Below are 10127 nucleotides of genomic sequence, written 5' to 3'. Positions count from 1 at the left end.
TTGTATAAAGCTGCTGTTAATCAATCTTACTCAAGGCTGTCATATTAACTTCATTATAAGCTTAATATCAAACTCCTATAAAGTTGACAATAACCTTAGACAAAACTGTTATATTAACCTCTTATGGACTTGACATTCACCTTGGTCATTGTTAATATTAAACTAAAATTAACCATTCATCTCTGTGATACTGCAAGAACTTTGTACCACTATTTACATAACCAGAAAACCCCCAGCAGACTCTAACCCAAACCTTGAACAAAATTTTACAACCATCTAGGTCTATGATAATAAGATCAAAGTTCAAAATACTCATACAGTACAGTACAACTGTACTGTACTGTACTTGAAAGATAATGATACTAACTGTATTAAAATGGTAGAAATCAGGTAAGAAGGAAAAGGAAATGCAAAAATAAGAGTACCTACCAAGCTTCAAAATCTCAAAAGTTCATATGACAAATATTCCTTGTATGCACCATTGAGTTGGGTTAGAGGAGATACTTACATGACACTGAGCTGTCGCTGAAGTTTGAGCTTGTCCTCAATCTGCTCAATGGGGAACTGCGGCACCTCATATGGCGCCGAGATCTTGTTGAGTCTCTGAGAGTCCTCGGCCTCCATAATGGCTTCAATGTCTTGGAGGGCTGTATCGACCCGGAATCCTCCGTGGCCAAACACCGGGCTCTCACTCCCTGTAACAAACATTTTCCTTATTAATCGTACTGTACAGTAGTTGTAAACACGTCTGTTCTTGGTACTCTTGCCTGTGACTAAACAACCTCCACTCTGCCTGCAACACTCAGGTTTTGATACCTACTGACTCCAATACGTCCATTATGTCAATGCACATCACATTCCTCAGAGTGTTTAGCAGTGACATACTGGATACTCTACTGACCTACCTCAAATACTAGGTAAATCTTTATAATGACATATCGACATGCATTCTGGGTGTGAAACACACATTTAAAATTTAACATAGGCTCAAATTTTTTAAGGTTAACTCTAGTGGGAAACTTCATTCTCAGTGACACCCAGTGGTTTCAAGCTTGATATCAATTATGTGCTTTCACCCACAAAGAATTATGATACATGCACTCTTCTTTTCAAAGTTGAATTAAAGAATAATAATTAAAAAAGTATTGCCGTCCAACCATTTCAAACAGCAGCCAGGACATCACCATATGGAAGACAAATGTCATCAGCAATTCATAGCATACATACCGAATATCATATTTTACAATTTCAAACAATTTTCACTAAAACTAATCGTAAAAAACTAGCCTAATTTAAGACCACGTTAAAATAACAATGATATATCACAGTAAAAAAAATTTATGCAGGTATCACCTTATCAGTCGTGGAAGTTGGCAGGTCGCAGGTATAATGACTGCTCAGATACTGTACCATTCACCTGCCATCAGGGATGTTTGCAAAAACTTAAAATACCATACAGGGGTATTGATTTTTTTTTAGCTTTAATTTGCAAGTCACAAGTATTGTTTAATTCCCAAGTAGATTTATGTCAATTCTATAAGGATGTTGAAAAATCTAACCTTTAATTACAGTACAACTGTATACAGTACTCTAACGACTTAATTTACTTTTACCCTCTTCGCCACTGGTTGGGGGTAAAAAAAAATGAAGGTACAGTGGATGGCCTATTTTTTTTCTTTTGTTATCAACTATAAATTATCTTCCAAATCTAACTGCTTTTTGTTAAAGATTAAAGACTATCACAAGTTGTTCACTCTGCCTAATTAGGAAATAGTTAACCTACTATTCTTCTTTTGAAATGATTCCTCTTTCCTCAAAATGACTCATTCTGTAAGAGATCATTCATGACATGGTTTCCTTAAGTTGACAAAGGTCTTTTATTATAATAGTCCTCACAGGAACAGTCCCGATAAATATGTAAAGCTAAAATTTGGTGTACTACTGTACATTATTCTTGTAATATCCATAAAAATAAAAATAAAATAAACATAACAGAATAAGTTTGACAATAATACTGTACTTCAAACAAGTTGTCTTTACATGGAACCCGACCAGAAAATTCGTTACAGCTTCCAAGAATGTCATCAGAGCGGCATCTAAATTATCTCTTGTGATAGTAACTGTTACTAAGTGCTGATATCACTTGATATTTTCACAGCCGATAACAGGTAGATAGCACTGACACTCATGACAACTGTCATGCTGAGAAGACCTATTACCGGCCACTCCCAACTCGATAAACAACTCACTCATTAGACCATGGTTTAACTGGCCTTCATAACTCTAACTTAACCACTCATTCTTCTCTAACGATGCATAACTATTAACGGGCGGGCGGGTAGGGTCATGTTGCGTCTCTGTAACAAAACATGTTCGGCATTCGGGCCTTCGTTGTTGAGCTGCAGAAATTGGACAGTCATTACATAAGATCATCAAGATCATCTTAGTGATATGAAAGTGTAAATCGATGTAGGATTTTTAATGCTAGATGCGATTGTATTTTTTAAAACTCAATCTTCACCGAGTTGGAGACACAGCCCAGGTCAAAAAGCCTATAACCAAAAAATCATTGCCATATGACAAACTTTTAATCTATATTTTTACGGAGTTGTGGTCACGGCTGTGATAAAGGCCAACCAGGGAGTGTAGTACTGTGCTTTTAGTTAAATCAGTTCATAGTGTCATCAGTGACTGCAGAAGAGGTTGTAAATAACTTAAAGTGAATACAAACTGGCAGGCAAGCAAGCTGGAAAGGCACCACTGCCAGCTGAAACCAAGTCGTGTTACAGGTGCCAGAGACTTTAAAATTTATTTTGTTTGTGTGCTTTCTCATGGACTGAAACTGTGCCTACAATACACCATTCACAGGGAGATACAGTGTACACAGTGATAGCACAAAGAGATATAGTCGTCGATGAGAACAGGAAAAGAAAGTATAAGGAAATACTAGTTGAAATAAAAAAATTAAAAATAAAATAAAAAAGCTTGGCTATCCTTAAAGGCATTCTATTACCGCCCCAAATAAAGTTTTATCTTATTTTTCTCTGTTTCTAAAGGACTGAGTGGGTGTACAAAATCAGTTATTCACAGCAAAATGTAGTGTACACAGAGATAGCACATAAATACCGACAAACGCAGAAGTGAACTGAAAAAAAAAACAAGAGAACGAAAACAGAAGACAACTCTAAAGGCATCAGGTGAGGTTTAAAGCCAGTGCTGAGGGCAGCTAAGTAATGTTTTTTTTTCTCTTTATTTTAAATAGGTAGATCTATACACAGTCTGCACCACCCCCCTCCCCCCCACAACAACAACAACAACCATGAGTATGATATGTGATTACTGCAGGGGGACGTCGGATATGGAGGATACAGGCCTGACCTTTGCAACGTTTAGGATGTTGCAAACTGCCGTAAAGCATGAAGGCTGCTGCTGGTATTGCCCTGACTGTGTAGTCAATATGAATGAGGCGATTGCAAGCCATAGGGGAATGAGTTTCCTTGGGACGAAAATAGATGAAGCTGGAGCCTTGCTGGTTGCCAAACTAGAACAAGCTGGGAAAGAGATCCTTGCTAAGACTGAGGAAGTAGCCGATAGAATGAAGGTGGTTGCCAAGAGGAGTTATGCTGACATATTAGCAGGACAACGGGAGGTGGCGGAGAGTAATGCAGGATCAGAACAGGTTCTACAGCAGCTAGGGATTCTGAAGACGTGTGTCGAAGAAATGAAAATTAACGGACCTACTGTTTGGGGAGAGGAGGAACAACGGGAACGTTTCCAGTGCAGGAACAATGTCATAGTTTTTGGAGTCTCTGAGAGCCAGGCAGAGGGAACCGAGAGTGAGATAACACACAATAAGATGCAGTTTAAGAATATTTGTAGAGGTTCTGAAGATGCCATCAACCCCTCAGGAGGTGAGGAGGCTGGGACAAAAGCAGGGGGATAAGCCTTACCCCCTCAGGATCACACTAGTGAGTGAGGAGAAAAATGGGAGGTTATTCGGGAGGCAAAAAACTTAGCAAGGAGCGAGGTATTTCGGAGTGTATTCATTCACCTAGATCACACAGTAATGCAGAGGGAACAGCACAGGAAAGCTCCTGAAGGGCTTGAAGCAGAAGAGGGAGGAGTCGAGGAGGAGTGAGGACGAGTATACATGGGTTGTACTCAGGGAGAGAGTGGTGGAAGCAAGTGTGCCGACACAGGGCCGGGGGGGACAGCAACTCGCTCTACCCCCCCCCGCCCAGGAGGTGGCACCAGCTCCGCCTATCAGCCGGGAGGAGGCAAGCGCCTTGTAAACAATGAGATTTCTAACCACACCCTGCAAAATATAGTGTACTGAGCAAATGCTGCAGCTTCTGAGAATGGGGGGGGGGCGGGTTACTACTAAGAGCAGAGACGTTACCGAGAACAAATTCGGGCTTGAATGTCATGTACACTAATATTGACACGTTCTTTGATAAGAGAGAGGAGTTTGAAACACTACTGAAGGTACACCAACGCGATATTGTAAGTCGTCAAACTGTTGTACAAGAACAGGAGAATCGACCCAGAGGAATGCGAGTTCAGTATTGCTGGATATGACTCATTTACGAACATTTCTCAAAAAGCTTGCAAGAGGGGTGTGGTTATCTATGCTAGGCAAGACCTTGGAGCCAACCAGGCGAGGGTACAGGAAGAGGATTTTTTGAAAAGTCCAAGTGGTGTAAAATTAAACTAAAGGGAGGGACTTACTTATTGTCGGGTGTATCTACAAACCCCCAAACTGTGGTCCACGAAATTAAAGGAACTTAAGAACCTTAATAGACAATGCAGCGATGCTCAACCCTAGCCACCTCCTTATCATGAGGGACTTTAACTATGGCAACATCGACTGGACAAACGAGTTCACCCCAAATGACTTGAATAACCCTGCTACTCTTTTTGTAGAAACTCTGGAGATAATTTTCTGTTCCAACATGTTAGAGACCCGACACATTACAGAGGGGAGCAAACACCCAAGCCATCTCAAGCCTCATCACAACAAGCGAGGAGGGTATGGTGGCCAAACTGGAACACCTTGCAACAGTTAGCACCAGTCACCATACAGTGTTGTAATTCAGATTTAACTGTTACCTAGTTCAAGATAAAGCCAGGCCAAGGTGCAAATACTACAGGGGAAATTACAATGGGATGGAGGAAGAGATGAGGGGTATCCACTGGCCTGACTCATTAAGGCACAAGAACGCAGACACTACGCTGAATATCATAACTAGTAAAGTGACCCATTTGATCTACAAATATACTGTATACCCAAGACCAAACCCAGTGCCTCTAGGAATACGAGGGGATCCCTACACATGAACCATGCAGCGGTCGACAAAGTTAAGAAGAAAACCTAGAAATTCAAGATGTGGGTTGGGTCAAATGATGAGCAGGATAGGAGGATGTATGCAAGAGCCAGAAACCAAGCAAAGATAGAATGTAGAAGGGCTGAAAAGGAGTTCCAGAGGCCGGTTGCAAGCGAGGTCAAGTCAAACCCAAAGGCGTTTTACTGTTATGCAAAGTCAAAATTAAAAACGCGAGTAGGAGTATCACACCCGAGGCTTGAAGACGGTTGGTCTGCAGATTCTGACCAGGATAAAGCTGAGGCAATGAACAGCTTCTTTTCCTCGGTGTTCACAAGAGAGGATGCGATTAACCTTCCTGCGTTGAGGACAGACGGTTCGACACAGCACTGACCCACATTGTGTTCACAGAAGAGGGTATTAGAAATAAACTGTCAAAGCTAAAGGTCCATAAGAGTCCTGGCCCTGACATGGTGCATCCTAGAGTGCTAAGAGAGTTGAGCAATGAGCTTGCCGAGCCCCTGAAGATTCTGTTTTGTAAATGCCTGGATGAACAAAAGGTCCCCAGTGATTGGAAAGTGGCTTATGTGATAATATAATATAATATAATATAATGGACAAGCAAAAATTGAAGGATCAGTTCTTAAGCTTGACAACTAAACAATAATGGAAAATGTGTTGAGGATGTTGGCTGAAGTAAGCAACAGGAGGCACATGAATGGTAACTTAACTCTTGATACAGAGTTCTGATAAATAGTGACAATAAATTCTTTAAAAAAGTGAGTGGACTGTAGTAATATCCCTTGACAACCTAATCGAATTCAAGTGGTGGAGGCGTATACGACTATATCATAACGTTGACAGGAAACATGTTTTAATATCAACAAGAAAAAAAATACCCGGCTTCGCTCGGATTAGGTCTATAAATACTGTGTTAACAGGACTGTCATAGTTTGCCCTTCCTGACACACGTAACCACTTCAACCAAACCTAATCTAATCTAAACCAACCCACCTCAACTCAGTCAAACCTAACCTTGACCGCCACAGCTTGCCTCCCTGACACAGGTATAAATACTTCCCACGATTGCCGAAGTGATATCTCAGTCGGGGAAGATTTTTGGTTCTTGGCCAGACCACCCGGGGGTCCGTGATCAATAATAATAGGACCCATGTAATATGTGTGTAATGTTTCAGGGTCTCTAACTGCTTCCGTTCTGGAACTATGGATGGAACAGACGGACATACTCAGATACACGTCCTTTTAATATTATTGTAGATAGATGGTGGAGCAGAAAATGCATCTTTACAAGGGGCACCACGGAACAATCTTAGGAGGGCCTTAGGGAATCACTTTCGGGACTGGTAAAAATTATTATGGAAAAAAAATTACTCTCAGCAGCTGACACACTGCATCCTTGCCTTTAGGAGCAGCATCAGACTAGAGGGGGAGAGGGGTACTTTATTCTCTAGTCTAATGTGTGCAGTGACAAGTTACTGAAGCTGAAGTATCTATTTTGATTGAAGCCTTCCAGAGAGGGGAGAGAGTGAAGGGGGGAGAGAAATATCTACATTTTGACTGAGGTGAGGGGGTATATTTTTACTTTTATCCTCTTCACCACTGGTCGGCTCTTTAGCCGCTTGGGCGATCGGTCACGTCTCTGTTACGCACTGTTGGCAAGTACTGGCCATGCACCGGCTCCTGAATGTACAGTCACCCAAAAAAGTCCTGTCGCGAACCACGAACCCCAAGATTCAGACTCGTGAACCAGAAGCAGTAGACACTGATACATTATTCTGTCCATAAATGCTTCGGATTCAAGAGTCTGAATCTCGGGGTTCATGGTTCGCGACAGGACTTTTTTGGGTGACTGTACCTGAACCTGCTTCAGTGTTGGTCAAGTCTGGTCCCGTCACAACACTTTCTGGCAGATTGTTCCAAGAGTTCACAACTCTCACTCCCAACAAGTTTGCCCCCACAGTTTTCTGGACCTGAGGTTTCTTCAATCTTGGGCTGTGACCCCTTGTGGAGCGAGCGTCCGCCAGCTCCAAGTAAGGATATTCAACTGATTAGTGCCCCTTGAGATGATTATACAGTATACACCTCAGTTAGGTCGCCCCTTGCCCGTCTGTAGTATAAGCTAGGCAAGTTCAGGCGCTCCAATCTCTCAGGGTAGTTGAGGTGCCGAAGCGCAGGCAACCAGTCTGGTGGCCCTCCTCTGAACATTTAGGGACGGACCGTCAAGATATCTGAACGACCTTCTTATAAGACCTAATAATTTATTTGCCTGATTTACCTTCTTCTTGCAATGGCCCGAGAACTTCAGCTCATTGTCAACATACACACCTAGGTCCTTCTCAAATTCAGTCTCAAATAGTGCAGTTTCTTCATCCCGTTGGGACACATATGATACGCCTCCTTACCGTTGGTACGCCCCAAGTGCATCCTCTTACACTTTGACATTGAATCTCAGCAGCCATTTCTTCAACCATTCTTGGAGCTCACAGAGATTCTTCTGCAGCTCTTCACAGTCCGCTTGGTTCTTGATTTCCAGAAATAACTTGGCATCATCCGCAAACATTTGTATGGAGGAGTGTACAACGTCAGGCATGTCATTTATGAAACAAGCAAACAACAGCAGGCCCAATGCACTGCCCTGTGGTACCCAGCTTGTGACAGGTACAGATGATGATTTTGTACCATTAATCACCACACACTGCTTGCGGTCATGTAGAAAGTTTTCTATCCACGCTAGGACATTTCCCCGAATTCCGTACACTTCCAGTTTGATTTTCAGGCTTTCGTGGGGTACAATGTCGAAAGCCTTGGCAAAATCTAGGTATATGTTGTCGATATTACCACCCCGTTTCAGAATATGGGTCCAAATGTCCAATAACTTGAGCAATTGTATTAAGCAGGAGTGCCCCGTCATAAAACCGTGTTGGCAATCCTTTACAAGGTTGTTTCGTAGTAGACGTTCCATCGCGGCATCTCTGATAATACTCTCAAGTACTTTACATATTATGCTGGTTAGGCTCACCGGTCTATAGTTGTTCGTGGAGTGGCGATCGCCTTTCTTGAAGATAGGACTCACATAAGCCATTTTCCAATCACTGGGGACCTTTTGTTCGTCCAGGCATTTACAGAACAGGATCTTCAGGGGCTCGGCAAGCGGTGAGACAATATTGACGATGTTGAATAAAATCATAAAAGAAAGACACGGCAAGTTTGAATTAAGAAAAGATGAAATGAAATATAGGAGATTCCTGAATGAACGACGAGAGGTGAATAACCAAAGAATTAAGAGGAAGGAAGCCACAAACATGAAAAACATTCCCCTCTCCCTTTCTCGTAAGTCACATCTCACAGCAACAGTAAACTAGTATCCCAATGTGTCTTTCATTCTATATATAAATGGATGCAGACCAGACGGCCATCTCCTGTCATTTACAAAACATTAGCCACATTCTCTCTCTCTCTCTGTTGTGGGTTTATTTTGCGACGGAATTTTGTTTGACGTCACGAAGGAAAACAACATTAAGTTTGGTTCAATGCTTATCGTGCATGGATTGACAACTGAACACAGCGCTAAAGACCCTCTATTATCTATCTCTTGATGTGAAGTATTTCCTATTGGTGGTGAGGCTGACTGTTGCAACGTGCTTCCCAGACAGTGACGGTGACTCAGAGATTATTTTATCAGTCGTCAGGAAGTCACCGGGTTCACACACACACACACACACACACACACACACACACACACACACACACCAACTCTCTCTCTCTCTCTCTCTCTCTCTCTCTCTCTCTCTCTCTCTCTCTCTCTCTCTCTCTCTCTCTCTCTCTCTCTCTCTCTCTCTCTCTCTCTCTCTCTCTCTCTCTCTCTCTCTCTCTCTCTCTCTCTCTCTCTCTCTCTCTCTCTCTCTCTCTCTCTCTCTCTCTCTCTCTCTCTCTCTCTCTCTCTCTCTCTCTCTCTCTCTCTCTCTCTCTCTCTCTCTCTCTCTCTCTCTCTCTCTCTCTCTCTCTCTCTCTCTCTCTCTCTCTCTCTCTCTCTCTCTCTCTCTCTCTCTCTCTCTCTCTCTCTCTCTCTCTCTCTCTCTCTCTCTCTCTCTCTCTCTCTCTCTCTCTCTCTCTCTCTCTCTCTCTCTCTCTCTCTCTCTCTCTCCCTCTCTCTCTCTCTCTCTCTCTCTCTCTCTCTCTCTCTCTCTCAAGACATCAGATAACGCATGTTTTTTTTAAGATATATTATCAGTTGGTTCAGGGACTCTGTCAGTATTACTGCCACCAGAATTAGCCTTCATACTTACACTTAAATATAGTTTCAGTGACATGATAGTCTCAATTAAATAGTCTTGCTACATATACTTCACAACACCCTGATTTAGGGGTCCCTTCAGATATATACTAATTCTCCTGGATTAGGAAGATGTACAGTATATATACCTTCCAGAACAAGGAAATTTTCATATAATGTTTAGGGTTAACTTAAGGGGTTCACAGTTTACATGAAGTTCGTGGTTTTTGTTCCCATTGACACACAACTGACTTCTCCTGTACACATAAAGGTTCCAAAGCCAACATCGTTCCACCTTTGAATCCCTAAAGTGAATCCCTGTGTTTTGCATGTGACATCACACAGATTTTTACAAAATACAGTATATTTTGTTCCCCAATATGTCACTAATCATCGAAATCTTCTGATTTAAAAATTCAACATTTTAAATAATACTTATGTTATTACTGTTAGAATTACATTATTTGTATTTCTAGAAAATTCACAATAAGTCAGCAACAGGTGAAGAGGGC

At 41.9% G+C, this 10127-nt stretch overlaps 1 protein-coding gene across 8 annotated transcripts in view; it reads right to left on the bottom strand.

Moving 5' to 3' along the window:
- LOC121863303 (AMP deaminase 2-like) overlaps positions 1-10127 on the bottom strand; it is a 176902-nt gene that overhangs the window by 127967 nt on the left and 38808 nt on the right. For all 8 annotated transcript variants that reach the window (XM_042361911.1, XM_042361918.1, XM_042361915.1 and 5 more), the window contains exon 2: positions 509-695. In XM_042361911.1, the coding sequence (XP_042217845.1) occupies positions 509-695 (187 nt within the window). The remainder of the gene's footprint in view (positions 1-508; positions 696-10127) is intronic.

The sequence above is a fragment of the Homarus americanus genome, unplaced genomic scaffold (assembly GCF_018991925.1).
Source record: "Homarus americanus isolate GMGI-L3 unplaced genomic scaffold, GMGI_Hamer_2.0 scaffold46197, whole genome shotgun sequence".
Lineage (NCBI taxonomy): Eukaryota > Metazoa > Arthropoda > Malacostraca > Decapoda > Nephropidae > Homarus > Homarus americanus.
Note: the sequence above shows the minus strand (reverse complement) of the source record. Positions and strands in the feature narration are given on the sequence as shown.